The following is an 18,691-nucleotide window of genomic DNA, read 5'->3' as shown; positions in this document are numbered from 1 at the left end:
TTCTCCCATTTCAAAGCTATCATCCTCTAAGAAGTTCAACTACCAATGGACTCTCCCTTTTCTAAATTTGATATGTTCTTAGTCATGTATTCATCAATTTATTTTTATTACTATAGTTCTATGTATTACATACTTTGCTGAAATGTTTTATGGGAAGTTCTATGAAAATTATAAAGATAATAGGCATTCCCTCCTCTTAAATTCTGTATAATATAGTTAATATCAAATATATAGAACTTTATTACATATACATATTTCCACTTAAAGTTTCATAATGATAGAAGACTCTATTGATCAATCAGGACAATACGTTTTGTTACCCCACCATAATACTGCCAGCAGAGATGGGGATGAGCCCTCACTGAAAACTAACACTGTGAATGAGGAGTCAGGGTGCCCTAGAATAATATAGCTGCCATGCTGGAAAAACTCTGAGCTCTGAGCATCCTTCTAGCGGGTGACACAGTGACTGGAATGTATGCTCCGTGCTGTTCTCTTCTTGGTACTCAGGGTGACAGGAGAGAGAGACTAAGAGTTCAATGTCATTCTATTTACAGCTATTACAACTACACACTACTCTCTAGTACTTGACACCTCCTATTTGTTTGAAAAACCTGCAAGTGCAATGTTCATTTTGGATAAAGAAACATGTACACACTTTTTTAGGAGGACAAGTAACAGAGTAAACTGCATTTGACTGCATTTCAGTATCACTAGATAGTTTGTGCCATTTCTGGGTTCCAAAAGGGACTGTAAGTTAACCCAGATCTGGAGACGACATCATTTGCTTTCATATAATGTAGTCAATCTTGCTCTCCTCCTGTATTGTACTGACGCTAGACTTACTGGGTACAGTCCTTAGTGGTCTGCCTGGCACTGGTTTCAAACTCCCCTCCATCCTAGAACCCCTGCCAGTCACTGTCATCCACTGGTATTATTCAAGTCTTCAAGGACATCTCGGGTGACACTACTTCCATGCAGCCTAGCCAGTTCCTCCAGACATCAAGTCTTTCCTTTCAGGTCACCTACCACACAACTTTTTATGCCATTCATTTCAACGCTCTAGGACATTATTCCACACTGTCTTTCACTGCTCTCTCATTGATTCCCATGCATAAGTAAGAACTCCACCATAATCCATATGTCCATAAGTTCAGCTCCACCAAATTATTGCAAATAGATATAGAGCAGAGGTAAGCCCTCAAGGAGATCATTTTAATCGATCTATGAATCTATAATGTTTTCCCCTATTTTACAAATGCACCTGTGTTAGAATCAATATCTCAAGTTTAAAATACATAACATACACTCTCTAAGACCAAGGTGAATTATACTACCTAATTTATTACATATAATGAAAGATTTTTACATGAAAGCAATTTTATAATCTCTTCTCAAATTCTAATTTTATATGTGGTACTGATATTGATAGCATACAAAGGAATCTATCAGAAATTATTTCTCAGACTACTGAGAAATATTATTTCTCAAAATTATTACCTTTCCCAGTGGCTACACACATTGGGATCTTCAAGGTTCAGAGATGATGCCATCCTGATCCAGTGGCATAACAATAAACAGATAAAGCCCAGGCATGAATTCGAGGAAATAACCATTGTTCCTGAAGAACAACCTACAAGAAAAAGAAATTCAAATTAAAGATGCATTAAAATGACCCCCAAAGAATTCTTTTCAGTATAGTAACTATAAAGTGCCAGTTGTCACTAGGGCTGAAACATGAATAATGAGTCTTAGATTTAAATAGATGGGTCACCAGCTTTCATGGTCCAGGAGAGAGAGATATTTCTTATGTTGTCAAGATGGCCACTATTTTGTAAATTACTAAAAAGTGCAAATCATCATTAATTGCCACCATAACAAAAGACCTTCTCATCCATGCCAGCCGACATTAAAGGAATCTACCAGAACAACTCAGGGCAACACAGGCTTCCAGATTCTCTCAGCAGGCATATTTCCCTTCTGGAAGGAGAGGGCACACAGAGGAATCTGACCTCTTTTGTCCTAGAGGATAAATAATGGAACAGAAGGTCCATTGACTCAAGAGAGAGGCACCTCAGGCTTAAACTGAGGGTCATTCAGTAATTCATTCAGTGTTCACTGAATGGCCACTCTGTCCTAGGCACTGCGCAAACACTGGATGTAAAACACAGATCTAGTTCTCGTCCCTGCCCACTACGATCTTTATAATTTAGTAATCGTGACACACATTTCTTATATTGAGTGCTTCTGTCCCACCATCTGCTGAACAGAGACTAACCCAGCTGTTTTATAGAGGTTTCTACATAGGTGTACAGATAAAAAGTGTAAAGCTGTTTGGAGGTCAGTATTAGAAAAAAATGAACCTGGTATTATTGTTGAGAGGAGGAAAGACCAAAAGGGGGAAAACAAATAGCAACACATCTACAAAAGAGTTAAGCCCACAAAGGAGATAAGAAGAGGGAGGAGAATGTTCAAGGCAGAGGGGACAGAGGTGAGGGAGGATCAGGCACCCTTAATGAGCTCAAATGAGCTCAGCTGGAGAAAGATATGGGGCGGGGGGGGCACATCACCATGGATTTTATAAGACATGGCAAAGTATGTGAACCTCATCCAAGGATTACAGAGAGCTAGGGAAGGGTACAGGGTGACATAAGAAAGATTACTGGCTGCAGGGGGAGCATGAACCGCAGGGGGAGACTATTAGGGGGAGGTCAGGTGAGAGGCGACTGAGGCTGAAATACGGAAGTAACACTGAGGGTGCAGGGAGCTGAGTGAATCTGGGAGTTTTTCAGGAGGTGAATGGACAGGATTTGGTGACTGAATGTGGGAGTCAGAGCAAGGAAGGATGCCTGTTACAGCCCCTTGAGTGGAGGGTGAGCCACTCATGGAGATGGAAACACAGAAGCTCTCCTCCTGAGAGGCAGGGGAGGGCCGTGGTGGAGGGAACTTGGCACTTAATGAGGAGGAAAAGTGTGTCTCACTATATAAAATGGCTTCATATAATAATTATAAAAATAGACATGGAATTAGAAATAGCTGATCCAGGACCTCCCTGGCAGTTCAGTTGCTAGGAATCAGCACTTCTAACGCAAGGGGTGGGCAGTGAAGGGGGAGAGGGGAGGGTTGATCCTTAGTCAGGAAAGTAAGATCCCACATGCCACGCAACTCCCTCCAAAAAGGTGATCCATTTGCAAATTAAAGAGAAAGCAAGCATTAGCCTTCCTATTGGTAAACCAGTGAAACTAATAAAAATTGACCAGATTATGGGGCCCAGCAGTTACTTTCTGGGTGAGAGCTGGCATTCTGAGAAGTTATACTAACTTTCCACACCATGAGGTTACCGGGTTTTAGTATCTGGGAACAAAATTTATTGAATGATAATCTTGGGGTTTTAAAAGGCAAGTTTATCTTAAATAAGTAATAAACAACAATACTGGCAAACACTGAACCTTAGGAAACAGTTTATCCTTCAAATTCAAGAAAACAGAACAATGAAGAAACATTAAATTCTTTAAAATCAAAACTGTTTATAAGCACAAGTATATATAGTGTATTAGTACTGTAGCCCACCAGGCACCTCTGTCTATGGGATTTCCCAGGCAAGAATACTGGAGTGGGTTGCCGTTTCCTTCTCCAGTTATGACAGGTTATCTATCTCTAATTCACAAAGGCCAAAACAAAAGAAAATATTTGATTTGGAATATGGATAAATGTCATGAATTCACAGGATAATTAAAAGATAGTGTAAGCCACTATGAGAAGTAGTAAAATCTTTAAAAGGGGGATTCTAATCATCACAAAGTAATTCCAACATACAAAGCATAAATGACTAGCCAAAATATGGCTTATAAATTAATTCAAATTAGAGATGTTTCTCACAGGCTAATCATCATGAAGTTGTAAAATCTGAAGCTTAACATTATATAATTAAAGAAGCTACTCTGCTTAACAGTAATAAATAAAAAGTAATGATAATGATAAACAACAACAGCTGACATTTCCTGACTGGTTACTGTGTGCCAGGCACAGTACCGAACCTTTCATGTGAATTATCTATTTAATCCACACAGTAACTTAAGTAGGCATTTTTACCATCCCCATTTCACAGCTGAAGACACATCATATATTGTAATGTCTTCCTCATCCATCAAAAAAGTAATCCCTCCATATACTATATTTGGTTGTAACAAATAAGCATGGCAAATATCTCTGTCTCATTGCCTTATCTATACCAGGTAAATATTCTGTTTCAACGAAGTATGAAGTATGCATCTTAACTTTCATCCTTTCCTCAGAGACAAAACAAGAGCCAGTCAGCAGTAATCTGCCATCCACTCACAAACAATTATCCCAAATTGGAAAGTTTACATCCTGAGTCACCATCTCAGACTCAACCCATCCATTTCCCAATTAGAAATGTTTAGTCTGTACAAAGTTGGAAACTGCTGGAAGCAATGAATCAAACTGCCAAAAAAAGGGAAGAGTCTGTTGTCTTTGAATGCGAACATTTTAGCGTTAATTTGGTATCTCTTTTTGCTTTGCACCTGATGCACTGCCCGGTGAAGGCTTTAACTTTTCTACAGGGATGACAGAGGAAAAAAAAGAAAAAGCAGAATTTGGTCATCTCCTTATTACTTCTGAAATTCAGCACAGAGAAAAATCAAACTGCATTCCAAAGTTGCTGGTGGTATTCATGGAAGGGAAAATATCAGTACATTTATAACAAAATTGAATACATGTCGCTCAGCCTTATTCCCAAATCAAAATTAGCAAATTAACTGAGTTGTAGAACAATCTACATTAAAGTATATAATGTTCAAAGCAAAAAATTGCTAGATCAAGAAGGGAAGGTGCAAATCCACACAAAGTGATTAAAATCACTTGAGAAAACAATTTGAATATTATACACGGTAGGGGGAGAAGACATTTCACAAATGTGCCAATGAGCTATAAAGGAGTGTAGAAGTGCCACATTTCCCTATATTCAGAAACATGGGCGGCCCTTCCTTTTGTTTGTCTTGTCACTGATAGGCAATCGAAACAAGTGGATAGGGCATTTCATGTACTCTTTCCCTATTTGATTGTTTTCTTTCATAGGCTTTGAGGAATAAATGTGTGTACATTTTTTTCTTTGTGTCTACCCTGAAGGAAGAAAGTTCCATGAACATTTTTCTTCATTTCTTTTTTAAACTGTATCATCTTGTCTGAGACTATAAGCTTTCCACTTTAGGGTGTACATGAAAACAAAATACAATCCTTTAAAAATAGCATTATTTTAATTGAAAAAAAAGGCAACACAGATATGCCTTCTTGAAACATTTTAAAAATATTCAAAACTCTAAATTGGTTGTTAAACTACCCCTACCTACCCAGTCTTGGCCTTCAAATGACGTTCCTTGTGGTTACATTTAACAAAATTTTAAACATAAAAAAGTAGTCATTTGCATGAACCCCCTAGTGTCAAACTTGATTGCATTCCATATCATTCACTTAATTATGACGGAAAAATCAAAACAGAAAATCAGTTCAACTGATTAGCATTGCTAAAGTGCTCCTATTAGAAAGAGGGAACACAGCAGGCAGAGTTAACTCTTACTGCCTACTCTGAAGGCAGGCTTTGCTCATTCTGATACAAAAACCGCAGTAAACAATCAGGTTGAATAAAGTCATCACAATGGATGAGTCTGCGTTGTGATGACTGGGAGCAGTTTCTCTATCAGTGTGTTAGGGAGAAATAAATAACGGGGCGTTGACTTGCTAATTTATTTTTGCAACAACAGAAGGATAAATGATTCCAGACAATTCTTTCTGGCTCTAAAATCCATCTCCTTGCTAGAAACATTAAGTGCACACATAGAAATAATGTGGGGGCCCTCACCCAGTGTTTTTTCAAGCTCACTACTCTAAAATGCTCTCATAGTTCTCTAGATGAAGTGATTCATTACGAACAGCCACATTCTCATAATTTCACACCCCTCCCCCAGGGTACCAAAGAGCCACCTAGTCCACTGATCACTCTATCATGGTATCTATAAGTGTTAAAAGTGTTAGCTGCTCAGTCGTGTCCGACTCTGGGAAACCCCATGGACTGTAGCCCACCAGGCTCCTCTGTCCATGAAATTCTCCAGGCAAGAATACTGGAGTGGCTAGCCATTTCCTTCTCCAGGGGATCTTCCCAATGCAGGGATCGAATCTGGGTCTCCCACATTACAGGCAGATTCTTTATTGTCTGAGCCATCAGGGAAGCCCTCATGTTATCTATAAAGGATGTACTAACTTTACCTTGAACCACACAGAAAGGCTGCCCAGATGTGCTGCATTCTTACTGTGAATAGCGTATCAGAGGTCCAGCTTCAGGGTATTTAAGATGTCAAAAGAGTAATGCTTGCCCGGTTGCCCCAAGAACAACCTCAGATGAAAACTTCCATGGAAATACTACTTTACTCATAAAAGTAATCCTTGAGGCACTGTCCTGATTTCTGTTTTCACCATCCAAAGCTAGTTACTTTAACATTTTACTTTACTCAAGCGTAACTATTCACTGGAGGCAGTACAATGCTATCCATTTTTGTCCGGGCATCCTCACGTCATGTTGCTAACATCAAATACCACACCCAAGATATACTTTTAAGTCAAACTAAGTCATGTTGCGATGGCAGCCACCCAGTATTACTCGGAAGCTTCTAAAAACAAAAGGTAAATGAATGTGGCTATTAACATTTAATAAAAGAAAAATATTCTCAAGTCCTACTTTACAAACTTAAAAAGGTTTTATAATCAACCAAAAAATAAATAGATAAATAAATAAAAACCCCTATACATTAGCATGAACTGGGTATTCTGGCATTCACTGAGCACTTTACATCAAGCAAAAACAGGGCAAACCTCTGAGGATGCCAGCCACTGAATTACCTGAGGGGCCTCACACCACACACAATGAGGGGGCTACAAAGGACCATCTCAAGGAACAGCCATGATTAAGGATTAAGACTGCAAGATCTGCTAGGGGAACACGGAGGTATAGCCGTACCTACTTAAGCAGCCAAACCCACAGGTGTAATTAGGAGGCATTCAGGGGAAGTTTAGGGAAGACCATGGTCACCACTTATCATCAACTCTGGAAAGTATCCTACAACATCCCTATAAATCTGTGTCCTACAACATATGGGGGGAAATCCACATACAATACTCACTGAGGATCTAAGCACAAGCAACTATGAGGAGTATTACACCTTATAAGGCATGGTCTCTAGCGTTAATAGTCCAAAATCTACTAGGCAGAAAGATTATAAATAAAATTATTTGCCAGATAAGTCAGTGCAGAAAGAAAATGCCAAGAGTTTTAAGAGGAAAAAAAGAAATCAATGTGAGCAGTGAAGGCTCATGAAAGAGGTCAAACTTAAAAGGAAGTTTTCAAAGGAAAAGAACTAGGAATCACTGAGTATACCCCTCGCACATCACACCTCTCAGATGTAATTTCATTGGCTGAGATTAAATGCTTTACCTGAAATCAATTAAAACAGAGTAGTGATTTACACAGGGCTGGCTGTGACTGCAAAGTCTGCTATCTGCCCTAAGCATCACTTCAGGATTAAAGGAAGACTGGGTAAGAATGAATACAATGGGGAGAGGCCATGAGGCAGAAAAGGAAAGCAGGAGCCAAGCCTTGAGAGTGAACAAAAGAAGGTCTCCTAAGGAACTGTGAGCAGCAGTGCTACAAAGGAAGGAGAGCTTCTTCATGGAGTGGCTTGAACTTTAGGCTAAGGAGTTCAGATGGATTTTATCCTGTCTGCAGTGGAAAACACTTGAGTCTTTGAGCAGGGTGCATTATTTGATAACAGAGGTATTTTAGACATTAACACAGAGTAGGTGTTCAAAATCCAACCAAGGAAACGGCCTCAGCCTCCTGCAGGGAAAATGGGTGCATTCAGGTGTAGGCTGGAACTGCCTGTCCAAGGTTGGTTGGTCGTCTAAGGAATAGGAAATACATGAGAAACCAATGAAAGAAAGAATTGGCAGGATTGGGAGAAATAATAGAAAATAGGGTCAATATTAGGGAGAGTTATTTTGGGTGTAAACCATTTTGAATCCCAGTTATATTTTCTCAGTCTGGTCTATTTTAATCTCCCACTGGAAAAGAAAAGGACATCTCTTCTTTAATAGAAAGAGACTTCAAATACTACTTCTCATTCCAGAATTTATTAAACAAAATTATATCTATTTTCCTAAACGTCTCACAATTTAACATTCTTCAGTAATATTCCTACCCATTCTTCCCAACATCAGTTCAGTCGCTCAGTCATGTCCGACTTTTTGCGATCCCATGAACCACAGCACGCCAAGTCACCCTGTCCACCACCAACTCCCGGAGTTTACCCAAACCCATGTCCATTGAGTCGGTGATGCCATCCAACCATCTCATCCTCTGTCGTCCCCTTCTCCTCCCACCTTCAATCTTTCCCAGCATCAGGGTCTTTTCCAATGAGTCAGCTCTTCACATCAGGTGGGCAAAGTATTGGAGTTTCAGCTTCAACATCAGTCCTTCCAATGAACACCCAGGACTGATCTCCTTCAGGATAGACTGGTTGGATCTCCTTGCAGTCCAAGGGACTCTCAAGAGTCTTCTCCAACACCACAGTTCAAAAGCATCAATTCTGCGCTCAGCTTTCTTTATAGTGCAACTCTCACATACATACACAACTACTGGAAAAACCATAGCCTTGACTAGACAGACCTTTGTTGGCAAAGTAATATTTCTGCTTTTTAATATGCTGTCTAGGTTGGTCATAACCTTCCTTCCAAGGAGTAAGTGTCTTTTAATTTCTTGGCTGCAGTCACCATCTGCAGTGATTTTGGAGCCCAAAAAAATAAAGCCTGCCACTGTTTCCACTGTTTCCCCATCCATTTGCCATGAAGTGATGGGACCAGATGCTGTGATCTTTGTTTTCTGAATGTTGAGCTTTAAGCCAACTTTTTCACTCTCCTCTTTCACTTTCATCAAGAGGCTCTTTAGTTCCTCTTCACTCTCTGCCATAAGGGTGGTGTCATCTGCATATCTGAGGTTATTGATATTTCTCCCAGCAATCTTGATTCCAGCTTGTGCTTCCTCCAGCCCAGCGTTTCTCATGATGTACTCTACATATAAATTAAATAAGCAGGGTGACAATATACAGCCTTGACGTACTCCTTTTCCTATTTGGAACCAGTCTGTTGTTCCATGTCCAGTTCTAATTGTTGCTTCCTGACCTGCATACAGGTTTCTCAAGAGGCAGGTCAGGTGGTCTGGTATTCCCATCTCTTTCAGAATATGCCACAGTTTATTGTGATCCACACAGTCAAAGGCTTTGGCATAGTCAATAAAGCAGAAATAGATGTTTTTCTCAAACTCTCTTGTTTTTTCGATGATCCAGTGGATGTTGGCAATTTGATCTCTGGTTCCTCTGCCTTTTCTAAAACCAGCTTGAACATCTGGAAGTTCACAGTTCACGTATTGCTGAAGTCTGGCTTGGAGAATTTTGAGTATTACTTTACTAGCATGTGAGATGAGTGCAATTGTGCAGTAGTTTGAGCATTCTTTGTCATTGCCTATGAAAAGTACTAATTTTTTGGCCTATACAAAAACAACAACAAAAAAAGCCCTATATCTCTTTTATAAGATACACTCTTTCCCTTTTACAATAACTATGTTTAGGCAGTGCTAGTTACACCCTATTGTTGTAGCCAGCCTCCCAGATGGCCACCAATGAATTCTGTTTGTGTAAACCCTTCTTACAATGAATAGACTTATGTAACCAACTGGATATTGTAAAACTGACAGAATATAGCTTCCACACTCAGGTCATCAAAGGCACCGCAGTTTCCATCTTGCTTTGCAGATCACCTCGGCAGGAAACCAGCTGCCATGTATGAGGACACTCAAGCATCAACTGAGGCCTCCTGCCAACAACCATGTGAGTGGGTCCCCCAGCCCCTGTCAACCTTCAGGTGACTGCAGCCCTTACTGACATACTGGCTACAACCTCATGAGACCCTGAGCCAGACCACCAACCAAGCTTCTCTCAAATTCCTGACCCACATAAGCTGCAGGATAATAAATGTTTGTTGTTTTAAGCCACTAAGTTTTGAGGTATTTTGTTACACAGCAATAGATATACAATATGCCTATATTTCAAATATCTCTACTATAGAAAGTATTTTTGACATCCAAAACAGTTCTCAAAAATGCCCACCATTAGTTGGCATCTTCACTATTAGTTGTCCATGGAAGACACCACCCACAAAGTTTCTGAAATCTTTTCTCTGCATTAAAACTCCTGTCAAGAGCTCACCATCTTCTAATTGCAGTTTAAGTTACTGTGTCCCCAGAGGCATGACCTCACAAAGCCTGTGTTTTAAGGTATATCTGCCACTTATCCACACAAAGCACTGTCTCAAATTATCCTGCCATTTATTCTTAACCATTTAACATTAGACTATCCAGAGGAATTGACCCGCTTCCCAAAAACTTAGAGAGTTTATCAAGTGCTCTGTGCAATGTCAGTTGTAAAATATTAAGTGACTGGATTTTGGAATCTTCCCTAGGCAAGTTTTCATCTACAAATCAATTTTCCTTTATTCCTAGTTTTCTATAATTATCTTTGATTAGATGGTATATAAAATTTGTTACATTTTGTTAACACTTCATTTTAAAATAATTTCAAATGTACTTGAAAGCTACAAAAATAGAACAGAGACTCACCAGTTGCTAACACTTTGCCACATTTACTTTATCACTATCTACCCACACATACATAGGCAATATATATACATTTCATTAACCATTTGAAAGTAAATTGAGTAAACTGTATATATACTAATACTTCTAAATACTTCAATTTACATTTCCTAAGAATAAGAATGTTCACCCATATAGACCAATTGTCTAAGTGAGGAAATTTAACACTGATGCTATACTACCATCTAATCTGTAGACATATGTCAAATTTCATTATGTCCTAATAATGTAATTATTTCCATTTTTCACACAGACACTTTTCAAGCCTTTGCTGAAGAACAAACATTTGTTATCTCAATCAGCAAACAGTGGTGAAGGTGATCTCTGCCCGCAATGAGTTTACAACATAATGTGAGAGGTATATCATTGTTGTTCAGTTGCCAAGTCATACCTGACCCTCTGTGATCCCATTGACTGGGTTGTATCATAACAAGACAATAACAACTGTGATTAGGGTCCAAATAAGTTACAAAATAAGTATGGGAGTTTGGAAAGCATTTCTAGCTGGTGAGCGGGGATAAGAGGTGCCATATTGAGGACTGTGCTGAGTAGATGGCACAGAAGGGGTTGCACCAGAAGGAACTAGGAGGTGCAAAAGCAGAAAGCAGATTCCCAGAGGGAAGAGCCAATGGGCAAGGCTGTCTGGACCACAGAGTGGAAAAGTTTGTGAATGGAAGAGGAAATATAGAGACAGGCCAGGGATGGTACTGAATATTATGGTTTAAGATTCACTCAAGATAAAATATCCAAACACAGCATGAGACCTCAGGCAGTCTAAGAATAAATGTGTATCAGAAAAATGAACTAGAAAATAAAACTTGATCAGCCCAGAAAGAAAGGGAGACTTACTACTTTTTGTTTTCTTTCAACCAACAACACTGATTAAAGAAGCTGAACATTTCAGGTTTGACCAATCCCTTGACACAATACAAACAAGAAAAAAATCCAATGGACACAGAATGAATAACAAAAGAAGGCAATCTCCATTAGAAAGGAAAAGTCAAATTAAAATAAAGGGTGGCGGTGGTTTAGTGGCTAAGTAGTGTCCGACTCTCTTTGGACCCCATGGACTATGGCCCACCAGGTTCCTCTGTCCAAGGTATTTTCCAGGCAAGAATACTGGAGTGGGTTGCCATTTCCCTCTCGAGGGGATCTTCCCCACACAGGGATTGAACCTGGGTCTCCTGAACTCCTGGAGAAGGGACAGGCTATCCACTCCAGTATTCTTGGGTTTCTCTGGTGGCTCAGCTGGTAAAGAATTCACCTGCAATGCAGGAGACCTGGGTTCAATCCCTGGGTAGATCCCAGGGAAGATCCCCTGGAGAAGGGAAAGGCTACCCACTCCAGTTTTCCAGCCTGGAGAATTCCATGGACTGTATAGTTCGTGGGGTCACAAAGAGTCGGAAACGACTGAGCGACTTTCACTTCCACTCCTGCACTGCAGGCAGATTCTTTACCAACTGAGCCATCAGGAGGGTAAGAGGAGAAAATAGAGTTCTCTGATGTGCAGCAGGACACCTGAGTGTCAGCAGAATCTTAGGTCTTTCCTTGCACCCAGGGGTAGGGGAAAGACAAAAATAAAAGTATTTGCACAATCTGTCTCTCAGGAGGGTCCTTTTCAGTGGCACATACTGCTATAGTAGGATAGGTGATGGTCCTTCTGCACCATCGCTGGCATGACAAGGGACACCTACATGTCACCTGTTTACCCAACTCTAGGTCATTGCTAGCCCTCGGTTCCTGAGCTACTCAACCATTAGGCACATCTGAGCAATCCAAGTCAAGCCTTCCTTCCCTCCAAGGTCATTTCTTAGAATAGAAAATACAGAGGAATGCAAACCCCATAAGGAGAAGAATTTCTATGGAATTAAGATGTTAGACAGAGGATGAGACGACTGGATGGCATCACCGACTCAATGGATATGAGTCTGAGTAAGCTCCAGGAGTTGGTGATGAACAGGGAAGCCTGGCGTGCTGCAGTCCATGGGGTTGCAAAGAGTCAGACACCACTGAGCGACTGAACTGAACTGAAGATGTTAGAAAATTTCCCTGTCAATTGCATCTATTTAGATTCTATTAAGACAAACACACACAGAGTATTGCTCTACTTTTAATACTCCATGACAGGCTATATAATTGAAATTTTTAACATTCATTTGGCTCCCCCAAATTTTCCAGGGCACTATATATGTCCTGGGTCCACAGAGCTTTTGTGCTTTAAAAAAAAAAAAAAAAAAGGGACAGAAAGTTACATTTTAAGGCTTTATGGAATCCAATCAAAATTCTTTCATTTTATGGATGGACTATTGAAGCCCTAATGATGGATGACTCCACCATGATCATAGAGCTAGTTTGTGAGTGGTTCAAAACTAGAACCCAGAACTCAGGTTTCTTAACTCCAGTCAAACTACCTCTCCATCAGGTATAATAGTCATAGTCTTTCTAAAATAATACTCTATTGGTGCATCGGAGCCTCTTAAAATGCAAATTCATTCAAAGTTAGATTTCCAAGTGACTCAGCTATTTCCTGGTCAAAACTGAAAATGTGAATTAGAAAACACACAAGGTATTTCCATGTTTAGACTGCCCAGATGTTTCAAATACTCCGTGACGGCACAACCCCATGGCCATTCTTCCCTGGGCTACTCAGTTCAGAAACACCAATCCAGACCAAGATGCAGAGTGACCACAGACATCTCTGGCAGCAGGCATTGCCACAAAAAGAGTCTGGACACATTTATCCTCAGGGTTTTAAACCCACATGGTGAAAAGCTTTGAAGCTTTCAGACAAAATGTGAGGGAACTGCTGAGGAAGCGTAAGTAGGCAGAAGGTAATTACTCAAAGCTGTACTTGGCCAGGACGTTCCAGAGAAAATGCAGGGCCTGTCATCCCTCCCACCTCCGCTTCCTCACCAACAGCACCTACATGCAAATCTGAGAAGCCACAACCCAAACCCCAACTTTATGGCTCTTAAAATAGGAATTTGTTTTAGTAGATAAAGTGCCACATGCTGAAGCAAGCAGCACCACTTCCTGTGGTATCTAGACAGATCTTTTATTCAAGAAGTGACCCTGTCTGACCCTGAATAATAGTTGGAAAACAATCTCATATTGTTAGGAAAGTTAAGAGCCATTCTCCACACTACTTCCTTCATTCACATTACCCGTAACAATCTCTTCCGATTCCCTGGCATCTCCTTATTTGTCCTTCTCTGCCATTTTCAGGGAAATTCAGCATCTGGATGCTATGGGGACAGGAAGGTATAGCAACTGACATTGTAATCTGGCCGAGTGTCAAACTTCAATCACTAATGAATTCACTCATTCTCACTTTGCTTTGCTTCTAGTTCAGAACTATTAGCCAGAAAAGGAGCTTTAATGGCAAGGAAACTTACAATGAGAGTTGTGTTTTCCATGTGTCTTTCTTATAAACCTCCAGAATGCCTAAGATTCATCTACTTTTTGTGTGAAAATAGCTGTTAGCAGGAAGCTGGTCCAATACTCTAATGTCACGGACAATCACGCCATGATCAAGTGAAATTCTGTGTACACCCAAGGTCACAAACCTACTTCATAAACAGCTTCTCAAGATTCTTGTACAACATTATGAATTGCCACACATAAAGATAATAAAGATGAAATTACTTTTTTTCCCCTGCAACTGATGCCAGTCTTAACAGAATAGAAATATACAAATTAGAGGCTCCAGAGTTCTTATAAAAGTTTGTCACTAAAATATTGACAAAATGGCCAAGACTTTAATCAGGCCACTCGTGAATGCTCTTTTTCATTCCAAGGAGGAGGAGTTCACTCACAGTGAGTTATGCCCACCCAATCTGTGCATTGAAGGAGCAGAGTAGACACAGCCTCATAAAAGGTTTGCTAATGGCTGAGACAAAGGAGTTGATGAAAGATAAATGGACATTCCAAGTCCTCAGCACAATGATGCCTTTTTGGTTCTCTGTGATATCCTTAGTACCTAGAACAGCACCTCACAGGGAGGAGGGCAAAAGAATGAATGAAGAACAAATGACTAAATGAATGCAAAGAATAATAAAGTAGAGAGTCAAGTATGTAGACTTGACTAAAGACTTTAAGAACACTAGCTTGAAGAAAAAGGTTTGAGTCCGGTAGGACTTCTCAAGCAAGATTTGGAACTGGGGAATTGAACAAATCAAAATCTGTTGAAAACAACTATATTTCAAATCATGGGTTTTTCAAGAACTAATCATTTTTATGTACTATGAGGCCACTGTGCGTCTCTTATATAACTTTAACTTCCTTTTATTTTTTAAAAATTCTGGTGGAAGACTTGGTTACTTTGAAATAGGGCATAATTTTACAACTCTTGTGGGTATTTAATTTTTCTCTCTCATTCTCAGCCAATTATGTTTGATCTTCTTATTGGAAATGTTTCTTGTTAATCTATTTTTCATTACTTTTTAGGGCTTAAGGCAATTTTCCAATGGCAAAATCATTGCAAGAGTTGTCATTTCTTATCTCAAGTATTTATAAGCTTTGTATATTCTAGGATGATTTTACAACTATCTTTTAACACAATATTTGGCAATTTTATCGGCTTTCCAAAGTACTTTTAAAATTCATTTTCAGTCAGTAATGCCAACTGTATCTAACATCTTACAGAAAAATTCAACCAAATTTTTTGGCCAACTCAATACTTAGAATGGTCCCAGCACTTTAAATTCTGTATCACTTTTATATCTTAACAAAAAACCTATCAGGAATGAGGAAATGGCCAATATTTTTTGGTTCTTCCTGAGTCATTAAGTTTTTCAATTTTATTTTAACATTGATATCTGAAATAAAGAGTTGAGAGATATATGCCTCTATCATTTATTATTAACTTAGTTTCTCTCTTCATTCTAACTACAGCAATGAACAGTTCAGTAGTACTGGTCTTTTAGTTTGACCTTTTGTTGTAAAGATAAAGTAGGTTTTAAAGCCAAGTTTTTCAACTTATATTTTTTTCCAATTAACCTCCAATTCATCCTCCATGTTGTCACCAATTCTCTCAAAGCACAAAGCAGAATGTCAGAATTTCACACTTAAAGCTTTTGAGAACTTGCCTTTGTGGTAAAGTCCAAACTGGCCTTCATTCACTCAACATGATCTGAGTGAGCCCTGTCACCCAGCAAGTTCACACAGGTATTTATCACTTCTAAATATCACCTCAGCAATCCTTGCTACTTGAATTTCCGCAAATATTACATGTTCTCACTCCTCTATCTTTCCCCATGTTATTCTCTCCTCTTGGAATGCCTATAACCATCTGGTCAACTTAATTCTCACCAGTTCCTCAAGAATCACAAGTTACTTCCTTTTAGAAGAGCTCCCAGGCCAATCTAAACATTCTTCTTCTTTGCCCTCATAACCCCTGGGGCCTCAGGGAATAGATGATGTGGACTTTGTCAGAGTAAAAACACATTATTTTCTTGGCCATTTTCTTACTCATCTCTCCACTAGCTGGTGAATTCCCTGATATCAAAAGAGTACACTGTTCATCTCTGCATGTTCTTACCATATATGCAGGGCTCAATAATGTTTCTTAACCACTGACTGAACGAAATAATGACCCATAGGAAAAAATAAACCTCAGAATATGTACATCAGTTGTCCTGGATCTTGAAATATTTTCCCCAATATTTACAAAATAGAAATGAAAGGTCAAAATCTTATCCCATTCAATTGTTAAACTAGACTACTACAAAAGGAAATCCTGGAGTTGAAATAAAATGATTGCAACACCAGTGAATATAAACACAGAAAAACAATTAAAGCTTTACTAGAAAAATACTTGCTCTAATTAGAGGGAAAAAAGTGTTACTTCTATAGAGAACTTATAGATACCTTTCAAGGACTTAATTAAAGTTAGTTATTCTGTGAATTCATTTAAAAGCTCAAGGCTTTCTTTTCACTGGCATTCCTTTATTCTCGGTATGTGGCCCTGCTCAAACATGGCTACATTTGGTCGTGATAGTTGTGGACCTATATTCATCTCAGCTGTGGGCAAAGGAAGGCGACCATGAGCATATATTTGGGAATGGCAAAGAGAGGGATCAGGATGTGCTGGGATTCAGGCAGTATAAGGAACAAAGGAAGGTACAGGAGTTAGGGACAAAGAAACAGTGAGACCAAACTCTCAATGAGCCTTTTGCTGTGCCTAGAACTCGGGAAAAGTTGAGTCCCCATGGCTGAAGAGCACAGTTCCTAGGGCCTTTCTGTGTGGGTTGGTAGAGAGACTCATCTCAGCAAACTTCACCAGAAAAACAACATCTGGAACACACCATAACAAACCCTCAGTAATTAACAGATTATTACAGTCTATAATAACTGAAGAATCACCACGCTTCAATGAGTTCATGAAGTGAAATATAAAAAGTTTAGAAAAGGGAAAGGTTAATATAAAATATTTATTTTTCTCTTTCTGACTTCCTTCACTCTGTATAATAAGCTCTGGAATTGGAATTGACCCAAATGTGTTGTTTTTACAGCTGAGTAATATTCCATTGTATATATGTACCACAATTTCTTTATCCATTCATCTGTCAATGGACATCAAGATTACTTCCACTCCCTAGTTATTGTAAATAGTGCTGCAATGAACACTGGGGTACATGTCTTTTGCAATTATGGTTTCTTCAGAGTATATACCTATTACATATGGAATCTAGAAAGATGGTACTGATAATCCTATATGTGAGGGAGCAATGGTGATGCAGACATAGTGGACGGACTTGGTGACACAGTGGGGGAGGGAGAGAGCAGCCTGAATTGAAAGAGTAACATGGAAACATATACATTACCATATGTAAAATAGAGAGCAAGTGGTAATTTGCTATATGACACAGGAAGCTCAAACCCAGTGCTCTGTGACAATCTAGAGGGGTGGGATGGGGTGGGAGATGGGAGAAAGGTTCAAGAGGGAGGGGACATACATATATCTATGGTTGATTCATGCTGGTGTTTGGCAGAAACCAACATAATGTTGTAAAGGAATTATCCTCCAATTAAAAATAAATAAATTAAAAACCACTCAAACCTAAAAAAGGGGGAAAAGTTGTATTATAAAGTAACTCAAAATATATACTTGAAATATAGAAAGGAAAAGATAGGGATGCATATACTTTTAGGCTTAATTTTGAGAACTCTCTAAGGTCTTCGATGGTGTCTCATGAAGGTCATATTGTGACTACAAGCAAAAGAACACTGAATGCACATGAGTGTTCACGCAAATAAGGAAAGAAAGTGAAAAGCACAGGTGGATATAAATGCACATCAAATATAATCTTAATTATAAATAAATAAACTGTAACTTATCTGTAACTATTGATATAGACAGGTTTCATGATGAATAATACCTTTACTTTCAAGCAGATCCTAATAACTCTTTAAGGGCAAGTTGGACCAAAAAGGCTAATAACTAAAGCCATGTGTTCTGAATTCGGCAGGACTACAGGCTTTTCAACTTGTGACATTTTCTTTAATCTCTTTCCTTCCTCTGTTCTTGATCTTTTAAATGTTATTTCCCTTTTGCCTTTATTATAAATACCCTTCCTTGACTCTTTGTTTAATTTCAAAATCTCTACTAGCAGTATTCACTTTATCATAAATATTGGAAACTACAGACAGCAGAAAGCGTTCAAGATTAAGTTGACCCTATCATACTGAACACATTAATTTCCTTCTTATGAAGATGTCCCCATAAACTATATTACTGTCATTTGTTCAAGGTTTTAAACTTTCTAATCATTTAATTTTAAAAGGAAAAATAAAATCTAATGAATTTAAAGTATACATGAAGCCTATCTCAATTGAAGAATCTATGGAGGATGGAAATAGTTTCCTGCATGGATTATATTTTTCTTGCCCTGCTAATTTGAAAGGGTCTATGATTCA

General features: G+C 39.0%; 1 protein-coding gene across 3 annotated transcripts in view; it reads right to left on the bottom strand.

Moving 5' to 3' along the window:
• Nucleotides 1-18,691, bottom strand: part of MEGF10 (multiple EGF like domains 10) — a 173,027-nt gene that overhangs the window by 128,944 nt on the left and 25,392 nt on the right. For all 3 annotated transcript variants that reach the window (XM_043465953.1, XM_043465952.1, XM_043465951.1), the window contains exon 2: nt 1,501-1,633. In XM_043465953.1, the coding sequence (XP_043321888.1) occupies nt 1,501-1,616 (116 nt within the window). In that variant the 5' untranslated portion in view covers nt 1,617-1,633. The remainder of the gene's footprint in view (nt 1-1,500; nt 1,634-18,691) is intronic.

The sequence above is a fragment of the Cervus canadensis genome, chromosome 4 (assembly GCF_019320065.1).
Source record: "Cervus canadensis isolate Bull #8, Minnesota chromosome 4, ASM1932006v1, whole genome shotgun sequence".
NCBI lineage: Eukaryota > Metazoa > Chordata > Mammalia > Artiodactyla > Cervidae > Cervus > Cervus canadensis.
The sequence above is the reverse complement of the archived record's forward strand: the minus strand, read 5'-3'. Positions and strand labels throughout refer to the sequence as shown.